Source organism: Nicotiana tabacum, chromosome 1 (assembly GCF_000715075.1).
Source record: "Nicotiana tabacum cultivar K326 chromosome 1, ASM71507v2, whole genome shotgun sequence".
Taxonomy (NCBI): domain Eukaryota; kingdom Viridiplantae; phylum Streptophyta; class Magnoliopsida; order Solanales; family Solanaceae; genus Nicotiana; species Nicotiana tabacum.
Genome location: NC_134080.1, coordinates 219,651,635 through 219,669,223, shown reverse-complemented (window position 1 = coordinate 219,669,223; position 17,589 = coordinate 219,651,635). Strand labels below are relative to the sequence as shown.

The following is a 17,589-nucleotide window of genomic DNA, read 5'->3' as shown; positions in this document are numbered from 1 at the left end:
GTACCATAAAGACTAGTACTATATTAAAAGCACGAAGACCCTTAGCGAAATATCGTTCGCCTTTTTTACCCTTCATAAACATATTTTACACTGGACAAAATTGTCATTCAATTATTTTTCCTATAAATTAGGAGTTTAAAATCAACTAAAATTTTGGTCATTAAATATTTTCCTATTTGAACTGTGTAGCAATTCCTAATATTTAGGAGTTTAAAATCGATTATATTATTCGTTATTAAAATTCTTCCTTATTTTAAAACTTTTACTTATTAGAAAAGCTGCATTTATAAAATTGCAAAACCTTGAATAGTTGGAAGTCTGTAATGTAGAATACAATTCCTTCACTATATTATGTTATTAGAATACTTTTAGTTGGGGCCGAGAAAAAATTGTTTATATATTTTGTTAATTTTTAATTCTCTTCTTTTAATTTGTTGTTACCTTTGTAGTAAATATGTGAAATACACACACACACACACATATATATAGTGAGCAAAATTAGTCCACGAACGTTAAATAACACTAGCGGTTCAATAACATAAAGATCCAAAAATAAAGTACTCATTGATTCTTTACTATTTTAGAATAAATTATTATTTAAAAATTAAATTTTGTAATATATTTGATAGAAGTGTAATTACAATTAATATTTTAGATTTGTGACGAGCTATATCTCTTACACTAAAAATTCATAATCTATTTATTTACACTAACATATCTTGCACTTTTATTATAACTCAAGCACACATTTTAATATAATATTAATGAAATCTTATTTTAAAATAGTTAATCATTGTGACAGGGTACACGCGCAATGCGCGTACCCTAAAACTAGTCTCTATTAAAAGCACGAAGGCCTTTAGCAAAATGTCGTTCGTCATTTTTACCCTCCGTAAAATGCATTCTAAGTGGGATTAAAATGTAAATACAAATAAAAATGTTTATAGCAAAAAACAAATATCGTAGGACAAAAAGAAAAGAAGAAGAAAATAAGTTGGAAACTTTCCAAAATAAAATAGATATCCCATACGAAGTGGGATTGTCGTAGGTTAAAAAATTATACTATAGGATACTATAATAGAAACTTATTATATAATATCCCCTATGAAAAAGAAGTCAAATTGTGCAGGTTCAAAAGAAAAAAATAATGCGAGAATATAGGTATGAAACTTATTAAATAATATGGCTACTAAAGAGTTTAAAAACTCTTTATTCTCCATGAACACTATTATGGTTGGCTGATGCATTCATCAACCTAATTTAGATTTTAGAACAAGGAGAAACAACAACAACAACAACGACCCAGTATAATCCCACAGGTGGAGGCTGGGGAGGGTAATATGTACGCAGACCTTACCCCTACCCCGAAGGGTAGAGAGGCTGTTTCCAGGAGACCCTCGGCTCAAAAAAGCAACAGGAGCCGATATATTAGTACCATAAAAATGCATAATAAAATAACAGCAATATAAGAGATATGAAATACAGAATACGAAATACGAAATAGATGGCTGGTATAGTAAAACTAGCAGGTAAAGCCCTGCATCAATAGACGACCAATGACATTCTTAGTCTAACTCCTAACTGGCTAGTCTCACTCTATTGTGCTGTAGAAATATTCACAACTTTCCCTAACCTACAACCTTAATGCTCGACCTCCATAATTCCCTGTCAAGGGCCATGTCCTCAGTAATCCTAAGTCGCGCCATGTCCTGTCTGATCACCTCTCCCCAATACTTCTTAGGTCGCCCTCTACCTCTCCGCGTGCCCACTACAACCAGTCGCTCACACCTCCTCACCGGTGCATCAGTGCTCCTCCTCTGAATGTGCCCGAACCATCTGAGTCTTACTTCCCGCATCTGGGAGAATAAGGAGAAAGTGAATCAATATTAAATTTTTCCAGTGTTCTGGGCCAAAGGTAATATTGCTTGTACTTATCATCAAGCGATTTATTTGTCACGAGTTCGTCGGTGATGAAGTTGAGAGTGATCCTTCTTCGGTGCTACTTCAATTTGAGTATTTGGAGAAGGACAAACATGATATGAAAACTAAGTAACTGAGTATTATTTTATTGTACGATTTTAGTTTTTTTTTTTGCTTATTTTAACATATACTTCATATTAACAGTTTATGACATGTCCAAGATTTTACGAAGAAATTTCTCAAGAAGTTTAGAAGTTACATATTCCTATTTATTTTGAGTTGAGGTAAGATTCCTCTTTTTTATCTTGTAAAACACGTTTTCATATTAGAAAAAATAATAATTTAAGTTATTTTTTTAATATGTAGAAATAGTCATTTAACTATTTCTCTGATATTTGAAATAATGAAATAATTATTTCTCTAATATTTAGAGTTTTGATATAAAAATCAAGTACTTTCAATTTCCTTCCAATTTTAGGGGTTTTCATAGCAAGTTATCAACTATTTAGATTTAGCAGTTTTAGGTGTTTTCTTTGGATGTTTATGAGTATTAGTTTAATAGTCCTTGTTTTTCTTTATTTTGTTGTTATTCCTACTTGTTGTCACATTTTTCTCCTCTCTTTTTTTATCCGTTCTCCAGTCGAGTATCTATCGGAAACAGCCTCTCTATCCTTCCAGGATAGGGGTAAGGCTGCGTACATCTTACCCTTCCTAAATCTCACTTGTGAAAATTTACTGGGCTTGTTGTTGTTGTTGTTGTTGCTGCTTAGGAGTCCTTATTTTCCTTTTCTTTTTTCCAATTTTAGGAGTTCTTTTATAAGGTTTATGAGCATTTTTGTAAATAATACAATAATTATTTAATTATTTCTCTAATGTTTCAAAATTTTAAATCCGCTAAAGTTTTGGATTAAACCATGCTTAGTGGGAATAATCTCAAATTTCATTAACTCCAAAGTTTTTAAAATTTAAGTATCAAGCTTAACTAATAAAATATTTTAATTTTAAGAATATAAAAGAAAGAGATTGGCTGGTAAGAATCAATAACAGTAATGGTTTTGCTCGCATAAAGAATCTGTCATATAGTGCTCTTTTTTAATTCCTTTTGAACATAGAATTCTTATTGAATAATAATTGTAATATAGACTTACAGTTAAATAACTAAAACTTAGGATGACTAACATTAAGATTTAAATCAATAAAAATAAATTATTTTCCTTTAGTTAAGAACAAAATATTAAGTCCTTGAATCAATTTAACCAAAAAAAAGTCTCTGAATTAACTAATTTGTAAAAATAAAAATAAAACAAATCACATTTTTGAAATTTTAATATATATCGGTTTATAATATATTATCAAATTTTTTTTTTTTTGGTAATTAAACTTTGTATTACCAGGGAAAATATTTACAAGTAAGTCAAAAAAACCTTACAAGATAACCTTCTTTCCTATACTTCACCCCCTCCCCATATATTGTTATATACACTTATATCTAACTATTACACTGGGTACCAATCTAGTCTATGTAGTATCCCCGTTGTATGTTTGGTACTTCGACAATGTATCTCTTGAATGATCTTCTTACTCATTGCTTCCCAACCTGTCACCTTTGCTTGAAAAATTCTAGTATTCCTTTCTTTCCATACATGGTATACTGTTGTTGCTGCTGTCATTTTATACAACTCTGCAGCAGCTGTATTTCTTTTAGTCTTCTTTTCAGCCAATCGTAGTTCCTCATCCCAACCAGCTACAGGTCTTCTAATTCCTTGCCATGTTAACAGCGCGCTCCACAATGCTTTCGCATATGTGCATTCAAAAAACAAGTGTTGTATAGTTTCATTGGCTTGGTTGCATAATACACACTTCTGATCTACCTGCAATCCCCACTTCTGCAATCTATCCTTTGTGTATAGCTTCCCATGAGCTGCCACAGTTAGAATAAATGTCCATCGTGGGCATCCTGTATTATGGCAGACTATCCTTCTCCAACTAACTTTTTCAAATCTTCCACGCAACCTGTGATATATGTTTTTGATTGAGCAGCTTTGCATATTCATGATGTCTTCATAGCTGAGTCCTGCATCCATGAATGTCTCCTTTGCTTTTAAGATCTTATTCACTATCCACGATGCTTGTTTTAGTTGAACATCCCATATGTGTCTTCCTTTGATGTAGTAGCTATGTATCCACTAGATCCACTGTTTCTTTTTCTCCTTGCACAAATTCCAGAATTGCTTACAGATGGCAGCCTTGTTCCACACAGCTATATTCATAATGTTGAAGTCTCCTGCAGATTTAGGCAAGCAGACTTTCTCCCATGCCAGTAGAGCCTTCTTCGATATACTTCCTTCGCCAGTCCACAAAAAACTTCTACACATTGCTTCAATTAACTTTGTAATCTTTTTAGGCAACACAAAAACTTGTGCCCAGTATATCTGTATAGAGAACAACACACTTTTTATTAGTTGGACTCTGCCAGCATAAGATAGAAATTTGGAAGTCCATGACTCTATTCTTCCCATTATCTTGTCGATTAGAGGTTGGCACTGGGCTTATCAAAAGTTAAATTGGTAAAAAAGCAAACTTTACACAATAAGGGTGAAACAATATACGACAAATTAAAATGATACTAAGTGAATTGTCATTTTTTATATTCATTTTAACTAGGGCGTATGCAGAAATTTTTATAAGCGTGTCGATATTTAAAGACGTGATCAATATCATATTAAAAAATTAAAAACACAAACTCTAATATATGAATAAAACACAATTGAAGTATATTATTAATTTTTTAAATGTATTATTAGTCTCGTTAGAATTAATACTAAATATTTTCTTTTGTATAATACACCAGATCACAATCACTCAAAAATATACTGTATGGATTAAAAAATTCTAACACTAAGCAACAGGGAATCGAACTCCAGATGTTCCCGACAAATATGTAGCGCTAAGAACCCTTTTTGTCAAGTGATGTCGCTCCATTTTATTTCTATAGTATTTAGTTTGCGTATCAATTCGTATTCATATATTTAGTAAAATTTTCTGGTCAAGCGGTGTCGTGAGTCCAGGTGCATCCGCCCCTGATTTTAACAAATGACAATTCCATATATTTTCTTATATATTAATTTATTTATTGTAAAATATTATCTTAATGTAGTAATTTTAAAACTCTTTGCATGTTCTTTACAGATTGACGCTAGGCGCATATTTTAAAATATAATTTACATGTTCTTTTTGTACATATATTTTATTAATTAACGTTAGGCACACGTGCAACGCACGCATACTAAGACTAGTTAGAATTAAATAATAACGAGATTATTTAATGAATATACTATTATTAGTAGATGTTCATTGGGTTAAAAGTAAAATATACAAGATTTAATAGTATATTCATTAAATAATCTCTTTATTATTTAATTCTAACTAGTCTTAATATGCGTGCGTTGCATGTGTGCCTAACGTTAATTAATAAAATATATGTACAAAAAGAACATGTAAATTATATTTTAAAATATGCGCCTAGCGTCAATCTGTAAAGAACATGCAAAGAGTTTTAAAATTACTACATTAAGATAATATTTTACAATAAATAAATTAATATATAAGAAAATATATGGAATTGTCATTTGTTAAAATCAGGGGCGGATGCACCTGGACTCACGACACCGCTTGACCAGAAAATTTTACTAAATATATGAATACGAATTGATATGCAAACTAAATACTATAGAAATAAAATGGAGCGACATCACTTGACAAAAAGGGTTCTTAGCGCTACATATTTGTCGGGAACATCTGGAGTTCGATTCCCTGTTGAAAAATATTAACAGAAATTCAAGTTGCTCAGCCCCAAACTTCGTTGTCTTTGTTCAAGAACAAACCCTAATTTCCGGCGAATCCGCAATCGAGCAAAACCCTGAATCTCCATGTTTCCACGCATCCTGTAAAGTAGATAATTTCGTTGTATTGTAAACAACACAATAAAACAAGAAGATAGATAATTTCGTTGGAATTGATAACTGTAAATTCCATGGTAATCCAAGAAATTGAATAAGCAACAAATTGGCCACCTCTTACTCTCGTTCTCTCTGTTTCGTTCTCTTCTTATCCGTTCCTCTCTACTATATCTGTGTATGTGTATCTTCAATTTTGAGGAAAAGAATGATGAAGATCTAAAGGGGTGTGAGGCGCTGAAGATGTCTCTTTGGATTAGGTCCACTCTTTGTCCAGCCGTTCTCCTCTCTTTAAGCTGCTGCGCCAGCTTTTTTTCTTTTTGTTACTCTAGGTATTTTCAGAGAATGGGGGAAGAGAATGACATGTATCAAAGTAGAGAGAGAAAGAACTTGGAATGAGATGTTTATGTGAAATACGGTAATTATGTGAGAGAAAAATCTGAAAAAAGGAGAGAGAGAAATAAAAAATAGCGCATTTAGTGGCTTAGGGGTAGGTGGTAACCAAAATTAGATATTTTGCTATAAACATTAAAAGGTATATATAAAATATAATTTTTCAAAATGGTATTTATTTAAAATAAATAAGATGTTAACATTTGCTATAAGAGGTAAAAATTCCAAAAAAAAAAACAATATAGACTTGGACTAATAGTTTGCAATTGGCACGTCTAGGCACTGATTTATAGCATATAGAAGAATTAATCCAAATAACCGTTCACCTAATCTATTAAACTAAAAATAACTGGTAGATATATAATATATGTATAATGTATATATAATAAATATTTAATTGTGTGTATTCAATATATAATTTATGTATATCAGCTAGAAAAAATAAACACTAAATTTGACCGGCTTTTGTGTAATAGTACCATAACCTAAATAGCTGCTTGACTGCTTACACTAAAAATGTTGGAAGATGCATAATATATGTACAATATATATATAGTGTGTGTGTTAATTTATTTATACCGGATAGAAAATATAAATAGTAAATTTGACCGATTATTTGCGTAAAATTGATATTTGTCGTCTAATTATCTATATTACACATTTGAGAAGTAAATAGTTTTGCCTATTTGTATTTCATAATGATATAGAAGTAATTGGATGTACGTTAGGGATTATTACACAAATAGCCGTCAAATACAGTGTAAAGAAAATTCAGACAGCTTTTAGTTGGAGTCCTAAAGGCAGGCTCTGTTCAACCTAGCTGACTTGGACTGGGTACTTAGGCCCATGATCAGGTAAGTCGGATATGGGCCTGAGCATTCAATAAGAATATAAATGACATTAGATAGCCACTTTTATGGCTACTCTTTAAAACATAACCAACAGCTAATGACTAAAACATAGGAGCATTTGCATTTATATCCGCTATTTCGGTCACGTTTTAACTTGTGCCCACTTTGCAAAAAAATTTGTAAGCGTACCCACTTTTTCGTGTAACTTCAGCGTACGAGGCTGAAGTAGAAAAGGCAATCACGCAAAAGTTCAGCATTCTAGTAGACGAGACTGAAGTAGCAAGTTTTTGTTTTTGTAACTGGCGAACTTCAGCTCTAGAGCTGAAGTTTTTGTTTTGTAACTGGCGAACTTCAGCTCTACAACTGAAGTTTTGTTTTGTAACTGGCATAAAGCTGAAGTTTTGTAACCCCAAATGCTCTCTTTTTAGAGCTGAAGTTTTGTAACCCCAAATGCTCTCTTTTTTATCACACATGGGTCAACTCCATTTTTTCTTCTTTCCTTTTATGGCTCATGGCCACATGATTCCTACGTTAGACATGGCTAAACTCGTAGCTTCACGTGGGGTTAAAGCCACTATAATCACTACCCCTCTCAATGAATCCGTTTTCTCCAAATCTATTGAAAGAAACAAGCATTTGGGGTTCGAATTGGATTGTAAAGGAAGTTGCAATAATAAATACCAAAAGAGTACAATGAAAATAGATGTTGGTGGTGGTGGCAGTTCTTGGCCTAGTTTGTGGAGCTGAACTTCAACAAACAATGGGATCTGACAATATTGGTAAAGATCATTGTCTCTGTTGCTCCATTTTTACATATTATTGGCTTCCCTCAGAAGGGATATACGTATCACTATAGAAGAAGAAGAAGAAGAAGAAGAAGAAGAAGAAGAAGAAGAAGAAGAAGAAGAAGAAGAAGAAGAAGAAGAAGAAGAAGAAGAAGAAGAAAACGAAGGAGGAGGAGGAGACAGAGACCTGAAGTTGTTTTAAAAGTAGGTACAGGTTAAAACTTTTAAAAAAAATGGGTATAAGTTAAATGGGGGTGACCAAATAAGGCGCTCCGTGCAAGTTTTACCTAAAACATATGCTTTACAAAATTTAAACATGTGCTGTTTTATTGCACATAATTATTATCACTTGTTACAGTTAGTTTTTTTTTATACATTTTCATCTTATTTTATCACTCTTTGAATTTTTTTATGTGAAGAAGTAAGCTCTGCATAAATGGTGCGGCAAAAAAAGTTATATATATTAAACCTTGTGGTTAAAGGTTAAGATTTCATGTGTTAGGTTAGGTGATAGATAACATGAGTAATTAAATAGTAAACTGTTTATCTCAAAAATACGAGTAACAATTAAATTTGATTTGTTGTTTTAAAGATACTGTATTGGTCAAAATCTGACCGCTACGGTCGATCCAGCCGACATCCCCTCCAAGCGGCGAAACAGTGAAAGCTGACATGGTTTATTTCAAATCCAGTATTCACCACACCGGCCAAGTCAAAAATCAACGCTTAGGGGACGACGGAGGCGGACGTAGTATGAAAGTGTATCAAACCAAGCACATAACAAAGATTCCCTAACTATATATATGGGGTAAAAATCTTCTAAAAGGGGGACTTCTCTCTCTCTCTTTCCTCTCCTCTATAACCTTCATAGTAGAATGAAGAACAAAGCAATCTCCAAGAGAATATGTAAAATGGCTTCCTCCATTGATTAGTGAGAGACAAAATGAAAAGTATCAATAAGATCGATTACCTCTATCTCATTTTATGCATTATTTTCCGATTAGTTTATAGATCTGGAGTTTATTATGTTTAACTAAGATTTACCCCTTAATTATTTCTATTGATTTAGTCGAAAAGGTTTCAATATCTTTTTGGTCAAACAATTTGGCATTGTCTGTGGGGATTTCTTAATGAAATTTTCTAGTCTCTTCTAAATCAAAAATCGGAAACATGATTACCCACCGAAAAGAACGCTAAGGCAAAGCCCAACCCACGCAGGGCAAAAGTACAACATAGAAGGAGAAAGAGAGCTGAATAAGGTCACCGAATTTAAAAACCATCGCCCCATCAACCGTTGAAACGCTAGATAGAACGAGCAATGTTATAAATCCACCCTCATTTACCGACTCATCGGATGTGGGTAAGGAAAATATTATTTTGACTCATCTTCTGCTCTTTGCTTAAACAGGAACACAAGCGCTGCGCGGGCGAGCGAGCGAGCAAAGAAATATCTCAACCGGAGAATGGGAAACTATTACAAAACAACTGAAATATCGCCCACCTGACAATCCAACTTCTAAAAAATGACGCCCCTTAAGCTGTACTCTCTCTCCCTCACCTAGGAGTTGCCCCAATAAGGTTTTCCTGCGAACTTAGGGATCGAGTCGACGAGGGAGTCATCCCCAAGTTCAAAGTGTAATTCATCTCCACGCCCACTAATGAAATCTCTAGACCGAAAAGCGAAAAGATTAGACAAGGAAACTCCAATGTATGCGCGAAACAAACGTGAGCAAAACAATAACGTTTCATACTCTCCGACATTACATACTCTGATGCAAACAAAATCAAGAGAACTAGGACTCACCCAGAAAGTGAAGAGGTCGAGCAGAACTGGGACTCCCCCAGAGGATACCCAGTTCTCCAAAAAATTGGGACTAACGACGGGTTAATATTCGACGAAAGTTCGAAATAACACCCTTAAGGCTAAGGGCCTTCGCCAAAAGAGGTATGTTCGACCTCGATCGAACAACGACGGGTTAATATTTCGACGAACGTTTGAAATAACACTCTTAAGGCCAAGGGCCTTCGCCAAAAAGAAGAGTTCGACCTCGATTGAACAATGACGGGTTAATATTTCAACAAAAGTTCGAAATAACACCCTAAAGGCCAAGAACCTTCGCCGAAAAAAGAATAAGGAAAGTTCGACCTCGATCGAACAACGACAAGGTAATACTTTGACAAATGTTCGAAATCACACCCTTAAGGCCAAAAGTCATCACCGGAGAGAAAGTTTGAAATATTCCTAAGGCCAATGGCCATCAGAAAATAGAATGGGAAAGAAAGACTGGGACTCACGACGGGATAATACTTTGATATAAGCCCGAAAGTAACATCCCTACGGCTAAGGTCATTATAAAAAAAAGAAGGTTCGATACTGATCGGACTATGATGGGATATCATCTCGACACATACTTGAAAATACTATCCCGCCAACAAAAACCGTCATCAAGATCCCATTCAATCCGAATGGCACTAAATTCCCGAAGAGTAGGGAACTCATCATGCGGGAATCCACTTCGCATCGAAGTCATGAAAAGCAAAATAGAGAAAAAGTACAGGGCATATTACAATGAAAAATTCCTCTTTATACAAAGTCACTGCGCAAACAGTCGCAAATTACATGCTGCTTGAACCAACAGTCTAAAAAAGAGAGGAGAAAAACAACGACAACAAACAAAAAAAGGACAGGAAACAGATAAAGACAACAATTCTTTCATTCGACGTCATTATCACCACCATCTCTAGGAAGTCTTCCCTCGTCATTTGCGTCCTCATCAGCTTCTAGCGTCGTAGAGTCATATCCACAATTAACACAAGCCTCTCGCACCTTCGCCCGTGCTCCTTCATATGTGGCCTCGGTAACATTGCCTGCCTCCCACAAACTCTTATATATATCCTATCGGGCTTCAACATGAACCCAAATCTCGTACAAGTGGCGGGGAGCAGCGACGGAGGAATACTCTATTTGAGCCAACAGTTGCTCCTTTTCGGCCTCTAGGGCGGCGACCCGTTCTCCCAAGGTCGATGCTTTCCAGTCGATCACACCAATGCATTCCTCAAACCTCGCCTCCATTAGCATGGTCGTCGCCCTCTCTGATTCTTGCTCGGATTGGAGGACGCGGATAGTGTTCTCCAAGGCTGTCGCCCTTGCCGAAGCCGAAGACCAGGCACTCTCGATGCTCTCCAACCCGACAAACTTTCTCTCCAACTCAGCCAATTTTCCCATCCACTCCGCGTTCATCGCCTCGACCCGGATAAGGTTCTGATCCATCTCAGACTGCATTGACCTTAGCTTTCCCTGAAGATAGTCACACTCTGCGGCAACCCCTTTTCCTAACTCAAGCTCTTCGTCATTCGCAAGAAGTTGCTCATCGAGCACGCTACTTTTGTGAATTGACTCCATCAATTGCTGGTCCCTCTTCTCCAATTCCTCGCCAAGGGATCGAGCACCAGGATTCTTCTTCAGTCGCTCGTGCATCTCACAACACTTATTGTGATAGTGTCGATATTTCTCCAATGCCTTCAGGAAAATCTTAGTCCAAGTGTCAGCCCTATGAGCGCTCCCAATCTCCAACATATACGTCTGAAAAACGAAAAGATGGGTCAAGACCGTATCGTCCAGAAAAATAAAAGAAACATGAAAGAAAGGCGGAACGTACCCTCAGGCCCATAACGGCCACTTCATGCATCAAGTCGATATTAGGAACGTTCTGAAGAGCCTCGTTATCGGCAGCGAAACACAAAAGGTCGAACTGCGGCACCAGATCCTCCGTGTCCCCCAAGAGATTAATATTTGATGGGATCTCAAGAATACGGGACGGGCCTCCCGCATGAATCAACGAGTGGGTAATACCCCCTTCAAATATCCTAACATCATCAGGATCGAGGTCCGAATTGGATTTGTAGTCATCGACCACGATGCTCTTTCCCCTTTCAGCAGCCGAGGAGGAAGCATGACCAGGTATCGAGGACGAAGGCCCGTCTGAAACAACAACAACGGCCTCAGAAATCTAACCCCTCGTCGCGACAGGTTGCTGATCAACGACCGTGGAAGGAATCTCCGTCGATGGGGCAGATACAAAGGCTGGCTCCGTCTCTACAGGCAGAATGGTATCTGCCCCAGATCTCGTCAAGGGAGAGTCTTCTTCTAGATGTATTACAGCCGGATGTGATGTCCCGGACTCCACTTGCCACCTTTTGGACGGACCCTCTCTTTCCTCAGCACCAAAAAATTCACCCGTAGGATATGCGACACGGGTCGGAGGCTCAGTTTGAGGGGTGGCCTCCGTAGGTATGACCACAGCTGTAGACTCAACTGAAGTAGCCCTCGACGAAGGTCGAGCAGTAAATACTACAGCAGGGCGAGCAGACAATGCAGGCCGACAAAAATCTAATGGAGGAGCCCTCGCTCTCCGCACTCTCCCTAACATCGACAAATAGCACATAAGAAACCAAGTAAAAAGAGAAAAGGGAAAAATAGCGAACAGAAACGAAATCTCACCTGTAAGGGTCTTGCGTCCATATTTTTCATAAAAGGTCGACCATGTGCAGACCCCCACCATATGAGGAAGGATGACACTCACCCGCTCGCAGATACCTTCAACAGGTGGAGGGGTAGTTTCGCAGCTTTAAAAATATAACAGGGTTTAGTTCTACAACGGAAAGCGATCGGACATATTTCCGACTAAAAGTATAAAACTTACGTGCAAAGTTCCACTTCTCAGGGAACCCTATAGGATCTGCTAGAAGGTGCTCGGTCCGCACATAGAAGTAATTCTCGTAGAAGCGATGGTTAGCCCTGTCGTCCATCTTCACCACCAGACTCTTTGACCCTCGATGACGCATTTGAATCATCGTGCCGCGAATGAGCTGAGGGGCGAAGATATTGAGCATGTGCCCCTAAGTGATCTCACGACTGTCGAGCTTCACAAACTCGAGCAACATAAGGAACAGTTTATACAGGTACGACGAAAGTTAAGCAGGAAATACGTCGTAAAAGCGGCAGAAATCTACTACCAGGAGAGGGAGAGGAAGCGTGTATCCAACAAGAAAGGGGTAGGCGTAGAACACGCATTACCCTGGGCGGCTAAAATGGACTATATTGTCCCCTATCACCGGCAATATTTTGACGTAGTGAGGAATTCCCCACCTAGACTTCAATTCTGCGATCCCCTCCTCATTTATAACAAAGTGAACAGGTTCTAGCTCCTCCCCGGCGGGACTGTAGAAGCCGGTCCATGCTTTCCCGAGGCAAGGCAAGATCTCGGCTACCGATGGTACCTCCTCATCCTCTACCACTTCTGCTTCTCTGGTGGCCAGAACATCCCTTTCCGGCGCCGGAATTATGACAGGAAGGTCAGCACGAGAAGAATCACCATCCATTATGTCAATTTGGTAAAGTAAAAAGATAAAAAAAGGGAGGATGACAGTTTTTGGATAACTGGGGACAATCAAAAATTTAATGTATCAGGAAGAAAGAATATTCGCAAAGTTCTTTCAAGTAAAGGGCAAATAATTGTATCAAAAGAATGATGTGTTCCTTATATTTATAAGAGACATAAACCCCCAAGCATGAAACCCAAGAGTCGCCAATCAAATATGATATGGCACGAAACATTTCAATTCCCTGGGAACATGTGTCATAATGGTGGCAACCACGAACAACGTTTCAATCCAAACGATATTTCATTTCTGAAACAGCTGCAACGGTCCAAAGATATCGAAAGGGCGTTGTTACCTCACTTGAGCCTAAGGACCATGCCCAAGGGGTAGGTATTTAGATTTATCTCAGATATGTAACAATATAGTCCATCTTCCAGGCTCGATAGGGGACGACCCCGACAGACGGAGGGACTAACTGTATTGGTCAAAATTTGACCACTACAATCGATCCAACCGACATCCCATCCAAGCGGCGAAGCAGTGAAAGCTGACATGGTTTATTTCAAATCCAATACTCACCAGACCTGCCAAGTCAAAAACAACGCTCAAGGGACGATGGAGGCAGACGTAGTATGAAAGTGTATTAAATCAAGAACATAGCAAAGATTCCCTAACTATATATATGGGGGAAAATCTTCTAAAAGGGGGACTTCTCTCTCTCTCTTTCCTCTCCTCTGTAACCTTGATAGTATAAGGAATAACAAAGCAATCTCTAAGAGAATATGTAAAATGGCTTCTTCCATTGATTAATGGGAGACAAAATGAAAAGTATCAATAAGATCGATTACCTCTATCTCATCTTATGCATTATTTTTCGATTAGTTTATAGATCTGGAGTTTATTACATTTAGCTAAGATTTATCCTTTCGTTGTTCTATTGATTTAGTCGAAAAGGTTTCAATATCTTTTTGGTCAAATAGATACATGATTTAGTTCAATACCAATTAATAATCAAGAAATATGAAGTATAGGTGAAGAAAATAAGTAAGATCAAACCAGTATATAGGTCAGTCTTGACCTTGAGCCCAGTGACCTCGAGATGGAATAGAACAGTAAAACAAGAAAAGTAAAATTAAAGGACAATTTAGATGAACAGTAACAGAGAAAAATAGGATAGTATATTCTTGCCAATGAGTAGATGATCCTTACAGATGATTGGGGGGTCCCCTTTATATAGGAGGGGAGCCTAAATAAAGTACATTTCGATTTACAGTAAAGAATCTTATTGGGGACAACTGTATAACTGTCTAGTACGAATTTTTACTAATTCGTACAAATCTATTTTGGAATTTACGCCATGATCTTGGGGATGTGGCGGGAATCTTGTCCTTCTGTAACAATCTCATAACGGTACTGTTTCGGAGTCAATTGTACTTGGCTCCGATGTTCCTCGAGCACTTAGTTCTTCGAGCCTCTTATTCTACCTTCAAGCCTGAGCTTGGTTTATATCGAACTTTTGTCCTCGATACGACTTCTCAAGCCTACAAAATCGGAGGCATATATCTTTTACCGTATACATCAGTCTCACTCTTAGTCTATTTCTATCTCTCTCTTGAAGTGACTCTCGAGCCCACGAAATCGGGTAGCCCCAATTTCTACCGTATATAGATAGTCCCCGCGTTTCTTAGAGTATAACGACAAGAAACGAATTGAGTCCTTGATCTTTATCTACGATTTGCCATGATATCATCATCGTGACGTAAGTGACTGAGGAACGAAAGCTTGGAAGTTGGCCTTCCATGGCTTCTGAATCTGTTACCCTTTTGTGCGGGTCAAAGCGCCTTATCATAAAATTCTTTTTGAATGTCCAAAGTTTGAGATGGTAATGACCGATAGTAAGTTCTGCCCTCGAACCTTTCTGATCAATGGCCCCCGAATGACCATTCGAACTTGAGTTTGAGTAGCTCTTAGGTCAACGGTCGATGAGGTAAGGTAGCCCTTTGGTCTTGATAGTTGAGTGAGTGCACGCTCGAACTCGAAATGAAGTTAGCCCATAGACTTTATGGATAGTCCCCAAGTGACTCGAGCTCGGGTTAAGATAGCCCTTGGGCTTTTATGATCGAGTGACGACTTGCTCTAACTCGAAATAGAGTTACCCTTTAGGCTTTATAGATAGTCCCAGAGTGAGAATTTTCTTGAACTCGGGTAGCCCTTGGGCTTAGTAGTCGAATGAGTACTTGCACGAACTCGAAATGAAAATAGCCCTTAGGATTTATAGTCGAGTGAGGATTTGCTCGAACTCGAAGTAAAGTTAGCCCTTAGGATTTTTTATATTGGCCCTTAGGCTCTTTTAAATCAGCTCTTAGGCTTTTTAAGTTAGGCCAATTTGGCCTTTAAGACGGCTATACTTTTTCCCTCTTTTCGGCTACAAGATTTAGTGAAAATTTCTTTATGCCTTAACATGTGTTTTTTGTACCCGTTAGGTTTTTCGAGGGTTCAATCGATAAGAACCCGTTCGTGTTAATACTTCTTGGCCTTTTCGAAGGCTGATATTATCGAAGCCTTTAAATTATTCAAAGGCTAATTTTATCAAAGCCCTTTTTGCTTTTGCCAAGGGTAGCCGAGTTTAATCGATTTTTCAAAGTATTTGAAGGCCTTTAATTTATGGCGGAAGTCAGACGTCTCCGAGCTGCATTATTTCATCCGTAGCCTTTTACATGACCATAGTCTTTAATATAGCCATAGCCTTTAATATGGTCGTGGCCTTTAATATAGCCGTAGCCTTTAATATGGTCGTAGCCTTCGCGTATATCTCTTGGACTTGTTTCCCGATAACTGAACTTGTCCGAAAGGTTAGTCCCTGAGTATGATGGCCTTGGCCTTTGCGTCAAGGGATGCCTCTTTGAGGTCTTATAAATTCGAGTTTAGATACTCGAATTTGTTGACCTTCGATGATAGTTCCCGAGTATTCGAGGTGTATTTCCGTTTTGGCCCTTGAGCCATTTCTCGTGGAATCACAAGTATGATGTTCGTATAGTAGCAAGTTTCTTTGATACACAAAGTGTTTTGATATAGAAAGAATACTTATTTGGATAATTGATACATGCGTACATATTTCGCCATCGTACTCGATTATTATATACGGACACGGTTCATCCGACCGTTTGACCCATTACAAAGCTCTCCTATCGAGACCCGATGTCCTTGAGTGATTCCCTTGTAACTAAGTAGACATTTGAGGGCAATGCCCTTCAGTACTCGAGGTTTATTGTAGGGAACCTCGGATAACGTTGGATTGCTCTAAGTTAACCCTCGTTAAAAACCTCGCCAGAAAAACCTATTTGGGACAAAAACTGGTCTAAGGGAAAAAGAGTGCAACGCGTGCTTTAAGGTCCAAAACTTCATGCCGATCATTGTCGAAAACCTACAAGTGTTAGTCAAAAAAATAGAAAGGATTGGACTGGGGTCGTACCTTTATTCGGATGTTGGATATTTAACATGATCTTCCTCGGCATCAAGCCCCCATGAATTTTAACCTCGATCATTTCTCTTATCATTTCGTGCAAAGCTTTGCCCAGACCCGCTGCTTCTATGGTCTGCGTTATACGGCCGATATCGATATCTATTCGACCTCCGCTCTCGATTGACGTCCCTTTTGATCCTACCCATGGGCCTGCTAGGATAAACAGACCTCGAAGGAGTCCCTAGTTGATCATCCTCAATTCTAATCTTCGACTGGTACCGATTATGTACGTCGGCCCAAGTGACAGCCGGGTATTCGAGTAAACTTTGCTTCAACTGATGGGAAGCTATAGAACTCCGAGTGTTGAGACCGTGAGTGAAAGCTTGAACAGCCCAGTCATCGGTGACCGGAGGCAAATCCATTCTCTCTGCTTGGAACCGAGATACGAATTCCCTGAGCATCTTGTTATCTTTCTGCCTTACCTTGAAAAGGTCTGACTTCCTCGTTGCAATTTAATGGCTCCGATGTGTGTTTTTACAAAAGAATCTGCAAGCGTAGCAAACGAATCAATATAATTAGGGGTTAAGTTATGATACCTTATCAAGGCGCCCTTGGATAAAGTATCCCCGAACTTCTTCAGCGGTACGAATTCAATTTCGTCATCTTCCAAGTCGTTTTCTTTGATGCCGCACGTATACGAGGTGACATGTTCATTTGGATCAGTCATCCCGTTATACTTGGAAATCTCGGGCATACGGAACTTCTTAGGGATTGGCTTCGGAGCCGCACTAGGGGGAATGGTCTTTGCATGAACTTTTTAGAATCTAGTCCTTCTAAGA

At 37.9% G+C, this 17,589-nt stretch overlaps 1 protein-coding gene across 1 annotated transcript; it reads right to left on the bottom strand.

Annotated features, from left to right (window-relative positions):
• Positions 1-3,416: 3,416 nt before the first annotated feature.
• Positions 3,417-4,004, bottom strand: LOC107776775 (uncharacterized). Its single transcript, XM_016596697.1, has one exon. The coding sequence runs from the start codon at positions 4,002-4,004 to the stop codon at positions 3,417-3,419; it is 588 nt and encodes a 195-aa protein (XP_016452183.1).
• Positions 4,005-17,589: the final 13,585 nt, after the last annotated feature.

Excerpts from the sequence above, each read along its gene's own strand:
- LOC107776775 (XM_016596697.1), bottom strand. The coding sequence starts at position 4,004 with ATGGATGCAGGACTCAGCTATGAAGACATCATGAATATGCAAAGCTGC.